Source organism: Sebastes fasciatus, chromosome 15 (genome assembly GCF_043250625.1).
Source record: "Sebastes fasciatus isolate fSebFas1 chromosome 15, fSebFas1.pri, whole genome shotgun sequence".
Lineage (NCBI taxonomy): Eukaryota > Metazoa > Chordata > Actinopteri > Perciformes > Sebastidae > Sebastes > Sebastes fasciatus.
Window position 1 is genome coordinate 14,047,292 of NC_133809.1, and position 23,476 is coordinate 14,070,767.

A 23,476-nucleotide genomic window follows, 5' to 3' on the forward strand; every position below is an offset into this window, starting at 1 on the left:
AACACCAATCGCAGATATAGAGCATATAAAATCCATTGTGTTTTACTCTTTTATAGCCAGGGTCTCTGAAACAGAAGTAATGCGTCATTATCATGTTCAAAATCTGAAGCAGTTCTCCTTAAAATTAGGAAAAGCCAGGAAGTATCACGGTGAGAGGTATTTTGTGAGCTGTTCAAGCGTTAAATGGAGAACATCAGAGTCTGAGATCGACCAATTTTATTTAACTGGTGGAGGCAATGAAACTGAATTTTAAATATGAGAATCTCAGTTACTGTTAGAAAAGCTTTGTCCGATATATATTTAATGATTGTAATATTGCTGTTTAGTGAACATTAAAACACTGCAGCCCATTCAGTGTGATGTGCAGCTTTTAGTGAGTGGTTGACCTCTGTGGTGAGTTGAATGTTTACAGCAGTGACATGCCGACAGTCGACACATAACTGTGTATCGTCAGCTTTTATAAAAATAGATCCGTCTCTAGTGTCAGTGTTCAGTTTGCAGTAGAAGTCTGAACTTTCAACCGGGTGCCAACACGACTTCATGTCATCTGTCATGCATGAACGCTGGAGGTGGAAAAAAGATTGACTGGACTAGACTGGAGTGAAACACTCAGACGCTGAAAGTCAGGTTAGACACCAGAATGACTTGTCAGAAATGGATTTGACCGCTAAATATCATCTCCAGACTGAAAGCTTTTGCTGCGACCCTCAGCGGAAGGTCAACACTTTACCACCGTCACACTAAAATCCAAGAGAGGGCTTGATCTCACTTTGAGGGCTTTAGGCGAGAGCTATTTTTCCCAGTGTCGAACTTTCACATTTTATTTTCCTGGAAATGCGGCACACCTACCTTTAAATGCCCCCAAATCACAGCAAATCCAAAGACATGATGTCACCGATAAAGAAGCATGAGCGCAGAGAAGCAAAGGACCAGTCCAGGTAGAGCACTCAGACGGAAGCTTGTAAATATGGTTCTTTATTGCACACATGACATTTGTTTTTCCTTTTTTCTTTTGTTTTTTTTTGGTGTGAGCAACAAAAACTGGCATTACATGTTTTACACCCCTATTCAAAATTCTCAGTCTAACCCTCTATAAAAAACAACGTAACACAAAAACAAAACAAAGGCTACTTCACATGAAAACTTACAACTCCACAAAAAAAATCTCACAGATTTTAGTGCACCACTATATGGATGAGGAACTTACAGTATATACCATACTAGTATAATTTTAGGAAAAAGATGTATTACTTTTAATCCATACTTATCACAGTCAAAAACACAAAAATCCAGTGGGGCTAAAAAAAAAAAATCATTCCGTATTTTGGTAGCATTTGCCCTTTAACCACCTGAGTGCTACATCGCTGAGACCAATACTGATTGGTTGACCTGCCGTTTAACTCATTGGAGGAATGTTTGTTAAACAGAACAGAAGAAAAATAAAAGATTGACAGGTGAAAAGGTAGTTAGTAGATAAATGCACTGAATGCCCTGCGACAGATTTTTGGAGAAGGCGCTGAGAACTTGGCCAGAGATGGCCAGCAGTATGCAAACAGGCGTTTGCGGCATACTGTGGTCCAATCAGAAAAACAGTTCTCAGATAAATTCAAAACAGGATCCATTAAGCCGAAGTTTAATGGTGGGAAACGATGACCAAATGCACGATGTTTGGTCAAACTTTCCCTGTATAGATTTTATTTTTTTGAGTATATGCTGAAAAAAATAAAAAAGCGTGGGCATTTAGTTTTTTGTGCTCAACAAAAAAGCTTTTTGGCGAGATAAAAGACAGAAAATTGGCACTTGCATGATAAAAAGTACAAAAATATATATTTTCCAATCGCAGGAAAAAAGGCACTTTTTTTTAACTCACAGATGCATTATTTTAGGCAGTGTTTGTAATACATTGTGCTCTGGAAAAGAATGTTTTTTCATCAGCTTGGCAGTTGAGGCAAACCTCTCGGACATATATATATTAGGAGAGGCTCGTGACGGCATAAATATATCCACTGCTGATGGACGGATTGGAGCTCAAGTTGCATACGGCACAGAGGAGCCAATCAAAAACATTAAAGGCCAATCCTACATTAATAAATACAAAAAGCTTATGGCTTACAGCATCAAATGTATTTAGGCTGGCTGCTGGTAATCCAGTATTGCTGGTGTTTTAGCAGGTGTTGTAGGCGAAAACACTCGTTTTTTTAAAAAATCAAAGACACAAAAATGTTAATTTCAGAGAGGAGAGAAATGTTAAATTTGATGTTAGACACCTTTAATCCTTCCTTGTTCTTTACTTGCTGAGACATGAAGAGAATTGCAACAGTTAAGGCCAAGTTGTTTTTTTGTTGTGCAGACTTTAAAAAGGAGAAAACGAAGAAGAAAATCTGGAGGCATCACTCAGTGGGTTAAAGTAATAATCGGGATTAATGAAGTTAATCTTTTTGCTTGTGTGTCAGTGTCAATACCTTGAATTAGTGAAGGAGGAGGAGAGGGGGAAAAAAAAAAAAGAAGCTGAATAGAGAGAAGAGAGCTGAATGAACCCAGGGACGAGTGAACTGACACAGCAGTAGAGTGAACAACACACACTGGCAGCGTTTCAGACGGAAAACAATAAATACTAGCTAGCTGAACGCCATATCAGCATTTTACACTGAAAGGAATAGTAAGGTTGTTTTGATCCCAAAGTACTTCATATTGGCATGGTGTACTGGTGTGTGTCTAAGCATTATGGATGCTCCCAAATGGCCCAGTATTAGCCATTATATCAATAAGCCGAATGGGGAGAAGTGTTCACCAAACAGACAACAGCTGGTGATAACTATAATGCTGCTATCCAGGCATAACAAGCCATGGAGGCAATGGAGGAAAACACAGGCTGGGGACAGCTTTAGACTATCACACATCTATGTGTCCGCTGTACATAACTCACTACATCTACAATGTGTGCTCATGAGATGTCCTGCTCGCTACGTAATTCACAGTAAAATTAATCCTTTTGAGATGACTAATCTGCAGTATTTTTGCACAGATTATGGCTGCACTAATAGTTAGAGAAAGAGGAGGAGTTTTTTTTTTTGGACAAATCACCCTTTTAGTCAGAGTGTGCTTTGTTCAGCTGACTCAGAAGTTAACCTCAAATAACATGCAGCCTACACCCCCCTCCCTCCAAAACACTGCGACACTTCCTGCCGTCTCACGTGGGGTGGGTGAGTGACACAGAAGGACAGGACAACTAACAAGAGAGTTTTGTCTCTAAAACAGAGACGACGAGACACAGCAGCGGCGTTGGAACTGAGCGGGGAGGGCAAGTATGAAGAGTGTCAGCAGATTTCTCCAGTGCAGAGGTGAGAGTGCGTGAGCGGGAGTGAGGGACGCTTATCAACTCGTGCAGTTTCCAGTTAGGTTGTGTGTGTTTGTGTGCATGTGTTGTATGTGCACAGTGTGTGTTTATTTAGTGTGAATCAGTCAGTGTGAGTGGTGGCCAGACACCAGTTTTAATCGGGTTAGTCCGTGAACCAGACCAAGGTAATACATTCATGAAACTGGTTAAAAACACAAGACAAAATATCAGCAAGTTAGTAAAATTCTTACTAAGAATGTTTTATTAAAATAAATGCCAAGAGGTTAATAAGAAAAATAACAGCATACACCATGAAAACTAAATGCAAGCATGTAAAAATACTTATGACAAGAAAACTAATAAAGTAGCTAATGAGTTAAACAAGCTGGGAATTGGCAAGAAAACAAAATATAACAGGGAAAAAGGCAACACTCCCCACAAGAGACAGTTTTCAAGATGTAAAAGAGAAGAGGGGGGAGGAGGGGGAGGGGAGGAAGAGAGGGGGTGTTTTTAAGGGGAGGGAAGTGGGTTTCATTAAAAAAAAAAAAAAAAAAAGCACTCAGAAACATGATTAATATACATATAAAATGAGATTAGAAAAATACATTATAAACCTGTAACAATGGCTGTTAATTACATTATCATACATGTAGTAGGCAGGCCAGAGAGAATACGGTAGGTATAGAGTTAACCTTTCACCTGATGGACTTATCCAGCCTTTCACAATGTAACATTGCAGAGGGAATTTTCTTAATACTGTCAAATGCTGAATAGCCATCACTTGCTCCACTTTAATATTGCATTTCAATTTAAAATAATAACACTGAGAAAGAAAAAAAAAGAAAAAATTCATTGACCTTTCGGTGTAACAGCATGATGAAAGAGCTATGAATAGAAAAACAAACTGCCAAAGGTAATATTGGGATCTAAGAAATTCCTCAGTTATATTACGAGTTTATTTCACCTTCCAGCAATAAACTGTCAGTTGTTTCAATAACTGAAAACTATTTGGCCGTGAAATGGAGCTTCATTATCCATCCGTTCTAAATCTCGTGATTGTATTGATAGTTTGTTGTCAAATTGACATCGAGAGACGCGGACTGGATGCGTTCAGTTTTCAGCCGTTGAAACAAACGGGCTTAATGCCAACGGGGACGACTCCCCCCTTCTTTCCCCGGTATCCATCCCCCTTTATGTATTTGTTCTCAGCTCATGATCATAACATGTTGAGGCAGACTACTGCATTGCTATTGGCAGTTCAATTTGTTCTAGGAAGTTAGTCACAGTCACCAAAAATCAAGACAATATTTCATATGATCATTTTAAAATTCTAAATAAAAAGAGAACAAAACCTGCACGTACAGCAGAGTAAAGGGCCATCAAGTAAAGGAAAAAGAAAATAATAATTTCAGGAAGACAAAACCATGGCACATATTTTAGCTGGTCAAAACGACTGCTATTCTTTTTGCATAGAATAACTCGGGGTAACGCCACGATACGGTGGGAGCTACCCTGCTCGACTATTCAGAGCGCGTAACACTAGCCGTTCCTCTCTGCGCCATCTCGGTGGGTGCTGGATATTATTGAACACAACTGGAATACTCAGAAAACAGAAACCACTGTTGATAAGGCACTTTGATTTGATCCTTTTAAAACTCCTCTTGAGGCGTCTGTCTCGCTCTGATCCTCGCTAACTTTTTCCACGGTTATGACTGTTTTGGTCTTCGTCTTCCTTTTCCAATCGTATCCAAAGTAACAGCACTTTTTTTTCTTCACCCACTCAATTTTTCTGTTTTCCCCCTATTTTTTTTTTTTTTATTTAATTTTTTTTTTCAGATTTTGTAACTGCAAGTAAAGTATCAAAAGCTAAAATTGCCAAAAATAGATTTTTCAATTTTTTTCTCTTCTCCAGCACCCTGTAAAATTATCTATTTTTTGTTCTCTTCTGTATTTGTATATGCAATGACAGATATCTACATTTTTATATATATTTATATTTATATATATATATATATATAAGACGTATGTATAAAGCAATTTGAACAGGCAGGCATGGCTTTCACATCCTATTTTTTCTTGAGAGAGTTGAACAAAAAAGATTGTGGGCTCAGGAGCTAGACTACGATCACAGGGAAATGTGACACATTGTGGATGCGCTTTTGGAGGGTTCGTCTTGTGTTGAAAAATAAATGTTTCATCGCTAAAATAATAAACAAAAATATGATTTTTTTTCTCTAATTGGCAGGAAGGCTCAGATTAAGCCCACCTGATGCCCCAACTGATGACTGGGGGTCAAAATAAAAAGACACTTAGAAAAAATGGCCAAATGTTGAGATGCAAAAATGCAAAAAATAAAGACTCTTTTGGCAATGTGGCTGATGAAACAACTCAATATAGAAGCCTCATGAAAAAGCATTTATGTACAGAACTTCAATCCCCCTAGCTATGTACTGTCATTGTGTTGATTTAGTGTTAATAGCCTGCGTTTTACCTCCTCAGAAAAATTAGAGCATTAATGGGTCAAAACTCATCTAACTGATCCAGCTGAAGGCAGGCACCACAAATTCACACCCTTCCAAACTCTAAAATCACAAAGAGAGCCCTCTGTGAGGCAGATGCATAATTGCAGATATATAATTCATTGGAAAACCCTTTGGCTAAATATGCACACTTAATACTTTTTTTTTGTCTTTTCGATCACAGCTCAGCTAACTCATTGAGAGAATTTTTCTAAATACATCAGGCACTGTATAATGGATGTAGTGTGGATGGGGGCGTAGCAATGGTCAGTAGCTAATAAGCTCTGCTCCAATGTCCCCAAAGCCTCAGCACACCCTACTTTCATTGTAGTATTAATTAAAAAAAAACACACACACGGACCCCTCAGCCCAAATAGTGACCTTCCCATCATGCCCTTCATCATTTCTCGGTTTCTGCAAAGCCTGCTTTCAAAAAACATCAGATTGCGTTTTTGTTTTCCAGAGATAACCACCTGCCTTATTGTGGCTCGTCAATTTCAAGCAAAAGCTAATTAGTCAAATGTGAACAACAGAGAAACCAAAATCAAGTGGAGAAAAATGACTCGAAAAGTAAAGCCAGAAGAAAAAACACATAAATCATAAAAAGCTTTTTTTTTTTTGCAATCATTTCAGCCATGCTTTAACAAAAAAAAACAGACAGAAAGCTGTTTGGAGGGGCACACCCAGAATGTGTCAGCTCATAATTACAATTTTTAGAGCTCAACAAACTGCACTACATGTGAAAAATGACAGAAATTAAACAAGTTAATGTGAGTGTATGTTCTCTTTCCTTCTATTTCTTTTTCTCTCCTAGTAGGTGGGTGTCGGAACAGGGTGGGACAGGTAGGGGGCTCTTTTTCTTCTTTTTTTTTTAGAGGGAGTGGGATCATTACTCTGAAACCAAATGGTTTTGCGTCAAATAGATATTGATTTGATTCAAGTGAGGTCACCAAATTAGAGCGATTAAAGGAGGGAGGGTGGGTGGGCAGGTTGGGGTCTTTATTGCTATATAATTCAGTGCAGATTCATGAGTAATACCACAAACACATCCACCCAATATATGATTCATGACGAAAAAGAAAGAGAAAGAATGGGAATTGAACTCAATGAACAGAGGGAAAAAAATGACACAACTGTTGTTGGGTTTTGTTGTGTTTCTGTGAAGATTCTGCGTTGGTTTCTAGTTTTTTGTCAGAACGTGTTAGGGTAACTGTACGGGCAGGCGCCTCTCTCTCTCTCTCTCTCACTTGCGTCCGAGAGGCTAGCAAAAGGCAATTACCAGTTAACTGATCAGCAGGCAGGCTTGGGGCGGCTCGTCATTGGGTGAAGAGTTCAGAGGTCAGAAGGTCATGTGTTAGTTGCCGGTGGCGGCTAGGTGGTTAGAAACAAAAACAAAACAAACAGAAAAAAAAGATAGAAAGGATATTAGTGTCAGCAAGAAGAGACTGGAATGACATCATTTTAACAATAAAATGAATGCAATCTCTTATGTCCTAATCCCCAAATCGCCAAATGTGAGATGAAACCCGGCTAATCTCGTTATAATCATGACGACGTCGCGTCATGATCCCCAACTATTAAGCCCCCACCCTGAATCAGGTAAGCTTGGCGGTTTTAATTTGAGCGCCCCAAAAATCAAAAACAGAAGCAAAGAGAGGTCGAACAGACAGACAAAAAAAATCTAGTGTTTTAGTGTCTTTAAGTTACAAACAGTGTGATTAGTGGCCGCTAATGTTATGTGAGCGATAACTGTGACTAGTGTTAAATGTGCAATGAATAGATGAATCGATGCTTTCCGATTCTTTCTCTTTATTTAGCAGTATATTTTTATATAATATAAATATACACAAGAACCATAAATACATTTGATATAAAATGCTCAAATATAAAATGACAGTACCTCATGTACAAACTGAAATATTTAATTTTTTTAGCTTTCAATCTATTTGCAAATACACTGGAGAGAAATGCGAGCTACCTCAGCTTATGTCTGTGCATGTCTTAATCTTCAATAGAAAAATAAAAATGCAAAATAAATTTTAAATTTTCAAGGTGAAATGGTGCGTGGTAGCAGCGTGGCTACTTGTCTTCTGCCCACCAGGTCTCTCAGATACAGTATAGAAATAGTATACTTCTTTTTTTTTTTCTTTTCTCTTTGCTCCTTACGAGCCAAGGAGATAAATCATGTATGGGAACAAGCCTGCCCCATTTTAGGCTCTAATCTCACATCAGAGGAATGTCATTATACACCTTCAACACTGCCTGCAAACTGTACTACCTGTCCTGGCTTCACAGCTGCACAAATCCAAAAGCTGTTCAGGTCACTTTTGCCTGAGCTTTGACATATACACCATCTACATAATACTGTATATGTTAAGTACTAAATGTAAACAAAATGTGCATACCACAATCAACCATTTAGCTGGCGTGTGGATGTATGGGGTAGGAAAGGTGGCGGGGGGGGAAAGGAGAACAAAAAAAATACAATACAGACGATATAGAAATTCCCAACTAAGGCATCGAGGCATAATAGGCATAATAATCATTGAAAGTCATCAATCATAGCAGAGTGTAGCTAGGAGACTAAACTGACCTCTGTCAGCGGTCACAATCCTTTGGTAAGGATGGACTCGCGTGTCATGCCGTCTCACTTTAGTAGCCATTGCACCTAGATTGTAACAGGTCCACAAGGTTAGAAACCGTTCACTTTGAGCAGGGGGAAAAACAGTCATCTTTTACAGTAATAACATTCACATTTTTAACCATTATCATTATAATGCTTGGATAATACAACAATACAATACAGATTATTATAGTACATATACACACACACCACACAGAGCTTTGTTTTTTTTACGTGTAGAAAAATGCAGTAGAAAAAAATAATACGCCTTTTTTGGAGTTTTAACTTGGTATTTAGAAATGCATAACTTAAGTAATAAAATTCCACAGTGCTCGGAGTTATATAGAGGACTCTTTGAAAAGGGGGGGGGGGCAGGCAAAGGGTTACGGGCTTCTGGGCTGTCTGGGAAAAAACTAATGTGATTCTTCCTCTGGGATCCAGAGGGGGGATTGAGAGAAATTTGTCTCTTTATTTTGAAAGGTGGGGAAATCCAATACGGCTCTGATGGTAATTGAATAGTGCCAGACACCACCTGCCTTCTCCCTCGCTCTTTCATTTTCTCTTCCCCTCTTTCACCGTTTTCTCTCCGGGTCAATCTGCTCACTGGCGGCGGAGGCTGTCATTTCCCTCTTATATTTGTCACAACTGATTTCTTCCTACTGCGGGTGCTTGACACGGCCGCGTGTACACGACACAAACAAGCTGTTGGCGTGTCACTGTATGTTCCAAGCACTACAAAATTAGCGCAGGAAATTAGGAAAAAATAAATCAACATGGGGAAGAAGTTATAAAATTCCACAAGGATTTTGTTCCGGCGTTGTCAAGTTAAGATTTTTTTTTTTGGCTGATGACTGCGCAGCCACCTACACTACTCTGAAGAAGCAGATGGCCTGACGTGTCTTTATTCTCAGAGAAGCCAATGGCGGCTAGATACAGTAGCGCAGGCAGCCGAAACCGAAGTGCATGAGTGTGTGTGAGAGCGAGTGTGTTCCACACAGGGCCCTGTGTTGCTGAAGGCACCAATCGATAGTGTGAGTAAATAAAATGCACTAAGCTGGTGTAACCCTGCAAGTTAAAGAGAGAAAAGCCAGTCAGCTGCTCCTGTCTGTTCTAGACATGACTCCCAGAGGCACGTCAAATACACAGGTCAGCTAAAAATCACGCTGCTGCCAGGTGATGCCACGGACAACATTAGAGGAGTCAAATTAAGGCTGGAAAGCAACAAGACAAAGGCCTCTTCTGTCTTAACAGTCTTTGCTTTCGTTAAGTATAGCCTCAATATTACATATGGGGTTCATATCAAACTCAATTTCATCAATTGATGTTCAGTGATCTCTTTGGTAGCAGATGTGTTGAGCTTAAAGCACCGTTGAGAATGAATATAACATATAGACCCTCATACTGAACTGTACTCCTGACACAGAAACTAAGGGGAGCGTCAGGTATTAGCACAGAGCTCAAGTTCAAGAGGGGTGAAGCTAAGACAATGGAGCGAGGGGAAGGAGAAGAAAAAAGGGGAAGACTGGAGGAATTTAATGAACATCCCCAGTGGGAGTGAGAGAGGGACTATCTACAGGCATCAAGGCCTGCCTGCAGAGAACAGCGCAGAGAAATGATTTCAAAAGCCGCAGAAATCCGAGGGGATCTGCCGCCAGACTGAATATGCCTCCAGGCCAGTGCATGAAAGGGTTAGAGAGCAGGCTGCGCGTATGTGAGTGTGTTTCTGTCGGCGTGCCTCAATTCACACTGAGGCAAGTGCTCCTATATGAACCTTGCAGTAAAGAGGCTATCTAAACCTGAGAGCATAATTGTTTGGCCAGAGCGTAGAGCTAAAACAGTGAAGTAACCGTAGTCTAAATTATAAAGAGAACTTTCCAAGAGACTAGCCCTCACAAGGTCATTTTTGTCCCCCTTTGCCTTTTTAATACAGTGTCCATATGAGCCACATAGCTGGTCATCCCATTACCAAGAACTTCACCAGCACATCCACTGTGTGAGTTTGTCAGATTTTTGATCCTCAGGTGGACACGACATATTTACCTTTCAAAAAGTCCTGACTGTGGCTCATGGCTGCCGCGTCCAGCACCCCTCCGGGGTAAAACAAGCCCTCATGTCCAGGCTGGCTAAAGGTGGTACCTGCTGGACCCATGCTTCCCCAGGCTCTCTTACCTAGAACCCCACTGTGCTCGATGGGGTACTCCAGAAGGGAGGTGGGTGCCAGGGCGTAAGGGTAGTCGTAAGGGGTGGTGTAGATAAGCCCGCCATCTTGGGGAGGCACCAGTGTGGGCGTGCCATTGGGGAGCATGGCAGCCATCTGACCGGGCCGGATGAGGTTCATGATGGGGCCCCCGCCCGGTGTTGGGGGCCGGAGTCCCTGGGAAGCCATAACTTGACCATTGGGGGCCGCTATGAGGCGTTGGCCCTGAGCGGCTGCTGCCGCCGCTGCAAGAGAGAATGCAAGGGTGGCTGCCATAAGCAAGAGAGCGAAGGACAGGAGTAGAAAGAAAGAAAGAAAGAAAGAGGAGATAAAAGTGTAGTGTGGTTGATCATAAATCACAGATGAACAGTGAAAGGTAAAATCACAAGGGAGGAAAGAGAAGAGGGAACGGGAAGTGGCAGGTAGAGAGGGGAGAGGAGGGAGGCAAAAGGGAAAATTAGTCCATGCAATGATCATGGTGGTGAACCACAAAAGCCACAATCTGTTGCAAAAGGAAAAGTCAACATAGCCAAACAAAATATAAAGAAAAAAAAATTGCACCAAACACCAAAACACAAGAAGCACAAAATGCTGCGGTCATCCCAATGCATTCAAAGCATACAAATCACCACGGCAGCTATACATTCATCTACTGGAAATGGCATAGGTGAGCTAAACAACAACAGCATGCCAACAGAAATAGAGCTGGTGACTATATGTAGAGGAGAAACACTCAGTGAGGAGCAGGTTTCACCGAAGACTGATCAGGAACTTTGGCCTAAATATGATCCCCCCACATAGTCAGCAGTTCATTTAGGTTGGACAACATACAAATGAACATACAAAAAATCATTTTTCAAAGTGGTTCTGCATCAGCACGTGCCGTGAGCTGTGCCCCGTAAGCTTCCCCATAGGCAGGTGAATTAAATCAAGCGCTGTGATAACTATGGCTAGATGGTGGGCCAGTTCATCATGGCTAACATTTTAGCAGATAAGGAAAATTAAACAGTGAAATTAAACACTGTATACAGCCCAAGTATGTAGAAGAACACAGTTTCTGATGTTTAAAATTACATTTTGAATGATACGAACATCACCAAATGACCACATCACAGAAATAACATAGGAGCAGAAGGCTCATTGAAGTATTTACTGCGGTAAATGGACTAGTAAACATGAAAATGGCTAGTGTTGTTAGTTGTTATGGTGACAACAGAACCCACGGTCAGTGGGGCCGTAAAGTGTGTGGTCACAGCTCTGCGGGAAGAGAATGGACGCAGCTCCCGGAGACAGGTGGCTGGCTAGTTAGCTGGGTAGCTTGTCCCCAGGAGGAGGGACCGTTAAGAACCACCAGCCCGCTGTTCGGCTCGTTTTCCCGTAATCAGTGCAGCACCAAAGTCTGGCAGAACCAGCCCAAGAGCGAACCAGCCAGCTGACCGCTAGCTGGCATTAAGTTGTTCAATTTGACTAATTTACATTTTCTATGTGCCTCGTAACGTTACTACTCCACTGCTCGTTTAGTCGTCGCTACCATAGACACATGTACATGCATATATGTCTATGGTAGCTACTGCAAAACCTCAGTGATTTGCCGCAAGTCGGTTTAGTTTTCTTGCTACGACGGTCGGTACACATAAAAATGTCTACTCCTATATTCTATTTCTATGGTCCAGACAGTAAATGCATAAGTCCTGGATTAATACGCTGCCTAACGAAAATGTTTGGGCTTTATATGCTTTATTAAATCATAGATGTGATAATGCATTTACAGTGGAAATGGCATTTGGTGATTGAGGAGCAAACGCTGTAGCTGTGTGAGCTAGTGACTAACATGCAGAGTTGAGCAGGTGGAGTAGAGCAATGTGCTGAAAGTTCAGAGTCCGCCAAGAGCAAGTGATACAGAGCGATGGCATCTGGATTGCAGGTGGAGGGGGGGGATGGATGGATGGATGGAGGAATGGATGGAGAGGAAAGAAATACGGAATAGAACAGAATGGAAGTTGTCCTACTCATAGTTGGGTAGGTAAACATGAATTGTTTGGAGAGCTTGAGAGAGAGAGAGAGAGTGGTCTGCTGGATAATATGATGTATGTACACAGGAGGTCTGACTACACATTCATTTAATGAAGGTAAACAGTATTAGTTAATGAGTAATACAGAAAATATAGTATATCATTAAGTATGGTCAATGCAGTTAAACGATTAGTTGTTTATGGTGTAAAGTAGATGGATTTAATAAATTGTGGCTATTCTGTATATGCCTGTGTCCACGGAGGCTCACTTACGTGTTTTGATGTTGTTGTCTCTGTATGTCCCATTGAGGATCGCCAGCTCCATCAGCTGCATCTTCTTCAAATTGTCTTCTCCCTCCGCCTGTAGAAAAACAGAACATTTTAATGTCCATTCACAACAACACACCACGCACTAATTCCAATTAATTCCACAAGCTCGGGCCCCTTTATAGGCCAATTGAAACAATCCACACGACGACCATTTCGCCAAACTACATGCACGGGTGTTGTTAAAAAGCTACAGCGGGGCAGCTCCATCATTTACACAATACACGTCATCTGTTCTCCACAAGCACCGGTTGGAACCGAGATGGAGATACGCTAAAGTGCTGTTGTCATGGCAGAGTGCCTTGTTCCTAAAATGCTGACAGACACATTAAGTGTGGGAATGCATATTCATAATCCATATCAGAATGATAATTACTGTAATTTTCTTTTGCTCCCTTGTGCGCAATCAAATGCGCAATAACCGCCCTGGCTAATGTCAGTCCTGTCAATTAATGTTTGGATAAATAAATACAAAAGCCGCAGCCACTGTCATTATCGCCAAATTAGGGGACTGAAATTATTCACGGAAAGCAATTAAGATAGCAGCACCCCCCCCCCCTCCCGCTCACACCCATCCATTCCTCCCCCCCCCCCCCCCCTTCTCCTTTCTGCACCACCTCCACCCCCAAACTCCATTTCCCTCGAAGCTACCGAACACTCAATAACCATGACAACACAAAAGCCCCTGTGATTTTCCAGGTTGTACATCATAATTTAAGCAGGGCCTCATGTGAATTACTCTCCAAACTGAAGGGTGCAGAGACAGGCATGTGAAGCCTTGCTGACCTCAGTTCCACCTTAAGTGAACTATTGATTTCATGCGTTTTGCTGCTAAAAAATGTGATTCTTCTTCATCATTTCCACAAATACAAAGAAAGGTGGCTCGTGCACCTGCATGTAGCTGCATCACAGATTGAGGCAGAGCAGCCTGTTAGTGGTGGCAGTAATAAAAGCAGGAAGGACGATACTGAACCTCCTCCGTCTCTCTCTATTCTATCTCTGCACAGAGTGCGACCAAGTTTAACAACAGTATGCTGCTCTATTCAGACGACGATAAGGAAAGAAAAGACGTGGAAGGGGGAGGCAGAAAGAAAGGGGAAAAAAAGAATGAGGGCTCAGAGTTAAGCCCTCCCATGAGACTCCTCTTCAACACGGCCACAGAGAGAGGAAGAGAAAGAGCGAGGTTAAGCAAGAGAAAAAGTGACAGAGGCTGGTCTCCCTTGACTAAATATAAGGCAGTGGCTTCAGAGCAGTCACAATATTCAGTGTGTGCAATGTTTAGTGTACCAAAGAGCTGCCAATTAATGAAGCAAGGAAATTCTCTCTACTGCCGTCTCTCCCTCGCTACCTCCACTGTGCTCTCTCTTCTTTTAATGGGGGGAAGTCTTAAAAGCACAAAAGCGACAAAAAAAAAGCTACAATACTTTTCCCTGCAAAGACAGACAAAAAGGCCAGTAATGCAAACACTAGTGGTGAAACTTACATGATTCAAATATCTCTGGTAAATCAATGATTGATGACATGCATCACAGAGCTGAAAAAATATGATACTCTACGAATGAATTACAATCTGAGGGTGCTTTCACATCAGGGACCTGGATCTGAGTGCACTTGACCCAAAAGTCCAGTTTGTTTGATTAGTTTTAACGCTCCGTACTATTCGGGCACGGTTTGTTGGCCCGTACTCGAGTCAACTTGAAAAGGTGGTCTGTAGTACGGGTCATGTGTATTTGGGTTACGGTTCACATCAGGTGTGAAAGTCAACTGTACCGAAACGCGGAAATGGACTGCTATTTAATGTGAGTAGTGTTAGCAGTCAGGGGGAAAGGCTTTTTTCAATGCCTTCGGTCTCCTCCGAAATCTGTATATACGCGCAGCATGCAGGAATCTCATCCTCTGAACTGCACGGCCATGGGTGATGAAGCAGGAAGGCAGGCGAAAGGGGCCTTAAAATATAGACAAACCAGAGTTGCTGGTCTTGGAAAGACTAACTTTTGTTTCTGTCAAGTTTGAATCCAGTGTTTTTACGATGCTCCGCCGATAGAAGAGCAATTAAACGTGGATGATGACGCAAGTTTACTCAGGGAAAGAACAACATTACTAATGTGAAAGCTGAGCGGCGGGGGAGTGGGGAGGGGGCAATCGTATTCGGGTGCGGTACGGATCAGTCGTACCTTATACGCCCTAATTATCAATTAATTCTGTTCAAAACAACATGGTAATGTACAATTGTGAACACAGTACTTTATATCAAATCAAAGACTAAACTTCAGTTGTTCCAATTAACACATTAAGTCAAAATTTGAACACTATTTTTTCTAAAACATACACACAACCACACCCAAGTAGCTGTTAAATAGTTGCCAAGCCTCGTTTTGTTCCCTCATTAACAGCCTTGGAGGTGAAGCGAGGGCCACTTGACATGCAGTGTCAACAATGATAACCAGGACCAGACTAATTGAGCATGGCCCAGGTCAATGGCTAGCATGGCTAATATTGGCAAGTAAAGCCCACTCAATGGAGAGCCAAAATCACAACTAATTAGATGCTGCAGTCTCTATGTAAACACTTCCACGCATGGATGAACGAGCCCTGAAATAGCTGCCTATCACACCTGAAAGAGAGCAAAGTAAACACTATTGAATATAATTTATTTTTCCAATCTCTGTTACTTCGTCTTCTCCGTTGTTCCTCTTACCATTTACATCACAAATTAAATCAGATCTTGACCTCTACAATTTTGTACAATAAAGAAAGCAACAAAAAAAGTCTGCTACACTTTGCTTCCACGAATCAAAACAGCTGTTTTTTCCTTCAGTCTTTGTGTGAGTGTGTGTCTGTGTGTGTCTTCCACAAACTCTTTGGAAGTGGGCCAAGCCGACTTGCTAGACAAAACTGAGAAATGAGGGAAGGAAGGACAAAAAGACTAGACAAAATAAGAACATAACTTCACCAGATGCAAATCATGGAGGGGGCTGAATGAATGTCTTATCATGCTTTTCAAAAGCTTAACATGTTTGTGGCAACAATAAATCAAACATTTGCCTTTTACTTTCACTGTATAGAGAGCTGTATAAACACTATCCACTCTGCTGAAACCAGTCTTTTGCTAGCTAGCTTTTCCTTAAGGCTCCGACACACCGAGCCGCATGGGGGCCGTCAGACAGTTTGGGGCTGACGGTGAGCGTCCGTAAGGCATAAATCAAGCGCAGGAAGCCCTCGTGAATAAGGTGCATTCCTGCAGCATAAGTGTTTTTGGCTACACTTAAAATACTTTGTGACAAGAGTAATCTTAAAATTCAGACAAAATAATGAGCACATTTGGGGGTTGTTAGAGGTGGGTTCGGTCTCTCTCACAAATCTGTATGAGTGAGAGGGAGCACAATGGGGGTCGCTCGGCAGCAGCCTGCAGCTCAGGGATATGGGATATCTGGAATATGAGTGTTAGAGCTGCTTGTGTGTGTGTGTGTGTGTGTGTGTTGTATGATGATGGATCTGCGGGGTTGCGGGGGTTAAATGGGCACGGGGCAAGAGGGTGCCACCATCCATCCAGCTCTGCGTAGGTGGCACGCTGCCTGTTGAGAGGAGAGAGACACAAAAATAGAGGGCAGCGAGAGGGGAAGAGCACAGATGCTGCTGCTAGGATGAGGTGTGCGCTGCTGTGTGTGAAATGTGTGTATCCCCAGTGGAGTGCGGATGATATAGCTCCATCTTCACGCTAACACAGTTTGTTAGCGAAAAGCCCCCCCAAAACCCCGACAGATCGTTCTCCTGTTTTACATGTGAAACAAGCTAATTTTCCCTCCGTCAAAAATACAAATTCCCTACTGCAACATTTCCCTTCTTTTCTGTGTGGATTGTTGGGCAGCGTTAGTGGTCCTTTTTTTGAGCAACAAAACAAGAAAGATGGAAGATTCAAAAACGGCTGCAGACAGGAGAAACCAAAAGATAATGCCGGTGACACAGCTGGAGTGGACTAAAGTGGTGTAGCCCTGGGTGGACTGGGCCGGCTTCCTACCCACAGAAGCACAGCTTAGATGAATGTTTGATGAACAGCGCCACAGAGAGCAGTTAACGCTTTAATGTCGCCTAGCTCAAGGTGTCGCCACAATTAACAGACTCCTCAGTCAGCATGCACCGCCCGTAACAGAGCAGCCATCACTAGGACCGTGTGTGTAGGCACGCCGCATGTGTAGTTGTGTGTGTGTCTGTAATGATCTGGCGGCCGGAAATCCCGAGAGAGAGAATAGCTGCTGAATTATACAATGAGAGGGGATGAGGAAAGGAAGTTTTTCCTCTATCATCCCTAACATGCATGTGCGTAACAAACCCACACACCCGCACGCTCCTGTCCATCAGCGAAAAAGCCACTCAATAAAGCTGCTCTATCCACAAGAATCAGATTCAATCAATGAGGCCTATTTGTGAAATCAGCGGAGCGGTAAAAGCTATCAGGGAGGAGCAAGACAGAGGGATGAGGGAAGGAGGGAAGAGGAGGAAAAGGGAGACGGGAGTGCGATGAGCTAAAGTAGGTGAGCCGTGTCCCACTGTCGCTACCCGGCAACCCTGCGATGAGGTCACTAGATGCATGCTAAATCACTGTCATGCTGCACTCTCTCTCTGATCAAAGCTTGTGTTCCCATGTTGAAGACAAACAAACTGTAGCTAATGCCAGTTGTTACAGACAATAGAGCTAATGTTCGATGCTATGTGTGCATGTCGACGACAATAAGCAACAGATGAGCGGCCGTCTGAGAGTGTTTACAGGGCTGCACCCCTCGCTCTCCCCAGCATCCCCGACTCCAGGCCCTTTCCCATCCATCTCACCCACAGATAAACACAACAGGCGCCTGGATTAGGTTGGATGAATTTGCTCATGTCTATGGCTGCAACTGAGGGGGAGTTTTTTGCTCAAATCTGGCAGGAGTCTGTGCAGCTCAGCTCAACTAACAGCTCAGCTCGGAGAGATGAAGTGATGAGCGGAGGGAGAGATAGAAAAGGAGAGCTGGAACAAAAGAGCACTGGGAGGAGAAAAAGGCGCTGCAGAACCAAGTACAAGAGAAAGCGTGAATGAATCTTTGAGGTGGTGGAGAGATGGAGAGATAAGCAGGGAAGAAGGAAGGGATAGCGGGAGAATATGAGACAAGAAAAAGACAGACAGCATAGTGAAAACCAATTTGTCTGTTCCCCAGTGGGCTGACACTGGCTAAGGCCTGCTTTCCTTCTTTGGCCTCACTGCCAATCATCACAAACAGGCGTATGCGCACATGTGTGTACATACACACACACACACACACACAAGCGCACACATATCTTAGGCCTTAGCAGGGCCGGGGTCACGCTCTCTCCAAACTACTCCAATTACCTCAGCAGTAAACACAGCCTGCCCTGGATGCCTCCTGGGATACAGAGGGAGGCAGAATGTGTAGAACTGAGAATGAGGGGAAGGGAGGAAAAAAAGAAATGTGCAGACTGGAGTGGAGGAGGTGGTATTGGGAGCCTCGGGGAGGGAGGAGTAGATGACTTCATGTGGAGGGGTGGAACTGGTAGTGGCGGCAGCTGGTTTTTCTCTCGGATCCCCTCCCTCTCTCGCCTCCCTTTTGGTTCCTTCCCAAACTCCAACATCTGGAGGAAAATGATTACTCTCGCCGCGCTGCCAAGACGACTTATCAACAATTCCACACTCTCCAGAAGCGTAGGGTTAGAGGAGGAGGAGGAGGAAGGAATGAGTACTTGTAGCGGGCTTCAAAAACATCTCCGCACTAAATAAATAAGTGACAAGAAAGTTTAATCAATTCAAGTCGACTAAAGCAAACTTGGAAGTCAGATTTTGGGTAAGAAATGAAAACACGTGTGCGGCAAACCTGATTCCCATGTTTTCAACGACACGACGATAAATCAAACTACTACTCCAGAAAGAATACATATATATATGCTACACACACACACCCCTTTTTCTTTCTCTATTCAATCTAATACTAAAAGGAAAGTAAAAGCTACATATATACAATATCTAAAAACCCTTTCACTTTTCAATAATAAGACCATGCATCAATCAACTACCGGAGAAAAACACAAAGCGCTACACAAACACATAACCTTTTCCCTTTTCTTTCATAAAAAGCCCTTTTAAAGAGTGTGCTGGAGTAAGTGCTGCATGTCCTTTCTCAAATTCACCGCTGCACTTTCAAAGGCAATTTTCTCTCCTCTGCCTTGCTCCTCTGCTTTTGTGAACGTATCTGCCAAGGGAATCAGGCCTCAACTGTATTTTCCTTTTCCCCAAAGACTAAGAACGCAATCTCCTGCAACTCTCCTCTCTGACTGTCTTATACCTTCACAACACTCCGGCAAAGCCTCTTTATTTCTCCTTTGCTCCCTTCCTCGCTCCCAGACAGCTCTGTTAGCGATGTGAGCCATTAGTCATGCTAAACCACCAACACACTAGCTCATTAGCATAGAAGTGAACCTGACTCCAGTCAGATTATTACAAACTCATCACGGCTGCTCCGCCCCATTACTGTCAATCACGCAGCTTACTGGGGTACAGTCGGAAGTGGCACATTACAAAGTCAGGAACTAACTCTTCTGTTAATACTTCATTTTCTGCATCATAACAAAACTCATAAGTGCCAAGGCCTCGGAGTAAAAGCGCTCCGTGTGATGTAGCGTCGGTGGGGGCTCAGAGAAGCATTCATTTAATTGGTAGAGCCTAGTTTACTCCCACAGCTTCTCTGAGGTTATCCATAGCATGCAAAGTAAGTATGGGTGGCGGACGCAGCCTGGGCCCTGGCACTGGCACTGGCTCCTGGATCTATGAGGCTTATAACAGGCTTTTATAGTGCTGAAAGGAGTGAAGTGGGCAGCCTTGGTTCTCTGTGCTAGTCCCATCAATATCAACTGACACGCACATACATAGACTCAGTGCCACCGACAGGAGAAAGGAGAGGAAAAAGAGAAGGACAGAAAATCTGTTTTTCTATCAGGCTCACTGCACTCTATACAAAAAATAAATCTGTTTCTCTCTCCCATCAAAAGCATTTCCAACAGTACAAGGGGAAAAGCTGTGATCTTGTTGTTTATCCTCAAAAACTGGGCTGGTATTCCATGTAACATAACAGCATTAAGAGCGGATTAAACTTCATATAAATAACCTAGAAAAATATATACAGATTTAACAACAAGATTTAGACGTATTATTAAAGCAAGCAAACAGATGATGTTACAGGCTAGGAGCAGGAGGGATCATTCAGTCCCAACATGTTGTACAGCCCAATAAACAGCTGTCTGTTTCTGCTGTCCCCTTCGTCTCATCATCTGTTCCCTACCTACCAATAAAATTCCCTCTCCGTCCTCTGTCCTCCCAGCCCACATTCCCAATTTGCTACCTTATTCATCCACCTCTATTCTATTTCTCCTTCCGCTTTCCCTCCCCTCTCCCCTCCGTTTATACCTCATTCCACCAGGCTGCCAGACGGTGTATTGTTCTGTCGCTGCGATCCTTTAATGCCATCCAATCGAGCAGGGAATATCTTGAAGGGATTTGGCCGGGGATGATTTGGGAGCTTTAAATACTGCTAGGGGATTTGCATTATTCAGAGATCCTGACTCCTAAAACAGGGATCTAAGTATCTACTGAAAGATGTGGATGCAAACCTGGAACCCTTTGGATGGATCTACCAGAACATACTAGCAGTCTAGGGCTGCAACTAACCTTATTTTTTTTTATTGTTGATTATTTTCTAAATTAATCGTTTTGTTGTTTGGTCTATAAAATGTCAGAAAATGGTGAAAAATGTCCACAACTCAAAGATATTCAGTTTAGTGTCATAGAGAAGTAAAGAAACCGGAAAATATTCACATTTAAGAAGCTGGAATTAGAGAATTTTGACTTTTTCTCTTAAAAAATGACTCAAACTGAATAACAAAAGTCAGCGATTAACTTAATAGATGACAACTAATCATTGCAGCTCCAATGCAGTCAGCCCATGAACACCAATTTTTAACAATCTATTTTTGAAACACTTTCCTTGGGTGCACTCGGCCTATCTGACTCCATGCAACCTGACAAAAACATCATCCATTCTTTCTGATTATGGGACAGATCCGAAAGTCCAGTTCATTCACATGAAACTGAATCTTCTCTACGCTGCAAAAATGTGTCACCACGTTACCAAAAAGACAACTTTCACTATGTTTCTTTGATGATTTGGATCACTTACTAAGCTTGAAGGCCAAGTCAGTTCCCTACAATGCCTTGCTGAAAAGGATATTCTTTGTATGATAGTGTCATAGATGTTGCGTGCCTTCGCTGCCAAGAAGAAAAAAAACAACTTTGGGATTTCAACAGAGCTTTTTGAACAGAAAAAAAAAAGAAATGGTTGGCTTTGCTGTGCCCCGCTGAACACAACCCAAGTTCCACCATGGGAAAAACCAGTCAGCGCAGTAGACAGGAAGTGAAGTATCGCAAAACATCACCACTAACAGACAAAAACAGTGTGAAAGAGTAAAGGGGACTGCGATAAACAAACCAAATGAACCCAAGTAAGATGTTGAAAAAAAAAAAAAGAAGCGTCTACACTCGAGACGCCATGGAGGAGACAAAGAAAGCCAATCCATCAGTCCAGAGTTGGCTGGTGGGACTGAGAGAATGAGAGTTTGAAATGACTTAAGCGACGGCTGGCAAAGCGGAGCCTCACAGACTGGAGGAGCCGAGTTTGACGGGCGGCCTTTAGGCTCTCTAAACGCTGAGCTCTACACAATCCTATTTTCCTGCCTAAACACTGGGACACAGTCGCAGGAGAGGCAGAGATGAAAGCGCTATGTGTGTGTGTGTGTGTGTTCCCACTTCGCAGATGTTGAAGCTTGGCCCTGGTAGTGCCCCCGGGGAAGTTCAGAAACTACTGTGGGTGGACAATGCATAAAGCGGAGTGTGTGAGAGAGACAAAGGCACAGAGTGGCGGAGAAACAATGTGCACAAGTCTCAATCAGCGCTGGACCTTTGGAGATGCACGGTCCTAACTGCAGCTCCCCCACAGGCATATGCACACATGAAAACATCCACACACATACGCACACATCTGCATTTCCTTGCCTCTCTGTGAGGGGATTAAGGAGACCTTCAAAGAGAGGCAGAGAGATTGGCCAGGGGCCTGCAGGGTCCCTCTCCTCGCCACTGGAGGACCAGGGCAGATTAAAACTGCCCGGGCTTCTCAGCCTGCCTCGTTACACGCCTCCTCTTCCTGCGCACTGTATTAGGACACTTGAAAACCCCCCTGGAGGAGCCGCAACCAGGTGGATTAGTAAGCAGGTTATTTTACAATGATGTGAGGGACCTGGGTGGTTAGGGACCGAAGTGCATGTGTATGTGCGTGAGCTGAAATTAAAAGGGCAGTACAAGTGAGCAAAGGCAATTTTGTAAGTGGCGCAGAGGGCCTGTGTACATAGAATGCACCTTCACAGGGGATCTCGGCTGACTTCAAAATCTAAATGAATGAGACAAGAGAAGAAACAGGACTAATTCCCCTTAGAGGGAAGAAATGAAAGAGATGGATTAGAAACAGGATGATGTTTCAAGGAGGAATAAGGGAACGAAGAGCTCAAGAGAGAGTGTAAGAGAGAAAGTGCTAATTGCGGCGTGATGAAGCTGAGGTTTGGTTCAGGACAATGGACGACAGAAGTTTTCAAACCTGAGGACACAAAGCTTCCACCAGCAATAGAATGACTTGGCACAAATGTTCTTTATTCGGGCTGAATTGTTGAATGATCAATCGTTGTTAATAATTTGATTGATTCAAAATGTATCTATTTATGGTACATTGGTTCCATATGTGTAGATATTCTCAGCGCTCAGTGCTGAATTTTCATATGAATGGGATAACTGCAGCATGTATGCCTCATGCAGGTAGATAAAAGTTGAAGCTTACAGTGACAAATGACATACTATTTAAAGCAGTGCATATGCATGTTGCTGTGCTTCTCTCTCTTTCTTCCCCGATTTTGCACACCAGTGAGTCGGTGAATGACGAGGGGTAAAAACAAGCGAGGGAAGGAGATGAAAGGTGCCATTCAGCACAAATGTTATTGCAATCTGAATCTTTTTCCCCTACTTCAGAGTTTTCACCGTTTCCTGTGGCTGGCTCCGTGAGCCGACTCCTGATGATGAGGGGAACAGCAAGCAGAGTGGAATTCAAAGTCACACTGGCTCTTACCTTGTTCTTATGTCACTATGTGCGTGCAAGCACACATTTCTAAAAACACAAACCCCCGAAACTAATGAGCATACTATACTGTAGGTCTGCCCCTGGAGAGACGCACATACACAAGAAATTCTATCGGAATTAAACACAATTACTCTCATGATCACAAAGTTACTGCAATCAACCGTTTCTTTGTTGGAATGCGTTTAATTACTGAAGTTATCTGATGATAATTAGTATTTCTTTAAATGGCATGCGGCTTAAT

At 42.7% G+C, this 23,476-nt stretch overlaps 1 protein-coding gene across 8 annotated transcripts in view; it reads right to left on the reverse strand.

Moving 5' to 3' along the window:
* Window positions 1-954: 954 nt before the first annotated feature.
* The window catches only part of qkia (QKI, KH domain containing, RNA binding a), an 85,232-nt gene continuing 62,710 nt past the window's right edge, over window positions 955-23,476 (reverse strand). The window contains exons 5-8 of one of the 8 annotated variants that reach the window (XM_074659856.1): window positions 12,962-13,049; window positions 10,520-10,921; window positions 8,450-8,524; window positions 955-7,227 (exon numbers count right to left, since the gene is read on the reverse strand). In XM_074659856.1, the coding sequence (XP_074515957.1) occupies window positions 7,211-7,227; window positions 8,450-8,524; window positions 10,520-10,921; window positions 12,962-13,049 (582 nt within the window). In that variant the 3' untranslated portion in view covers window positions 955-7,210. Of the gene's footprint in view, window positions 7,228-7,653; window positions 8,525-10,519; window positions 10,946-12,961; window positions 13,050-23,476 lie in introns of those variants that run through there. The other 7 variants (XM_074659854.1, XM_074659860.1, XM_074659858.1 and 4 more) reach the window with 7 other exon arrangements.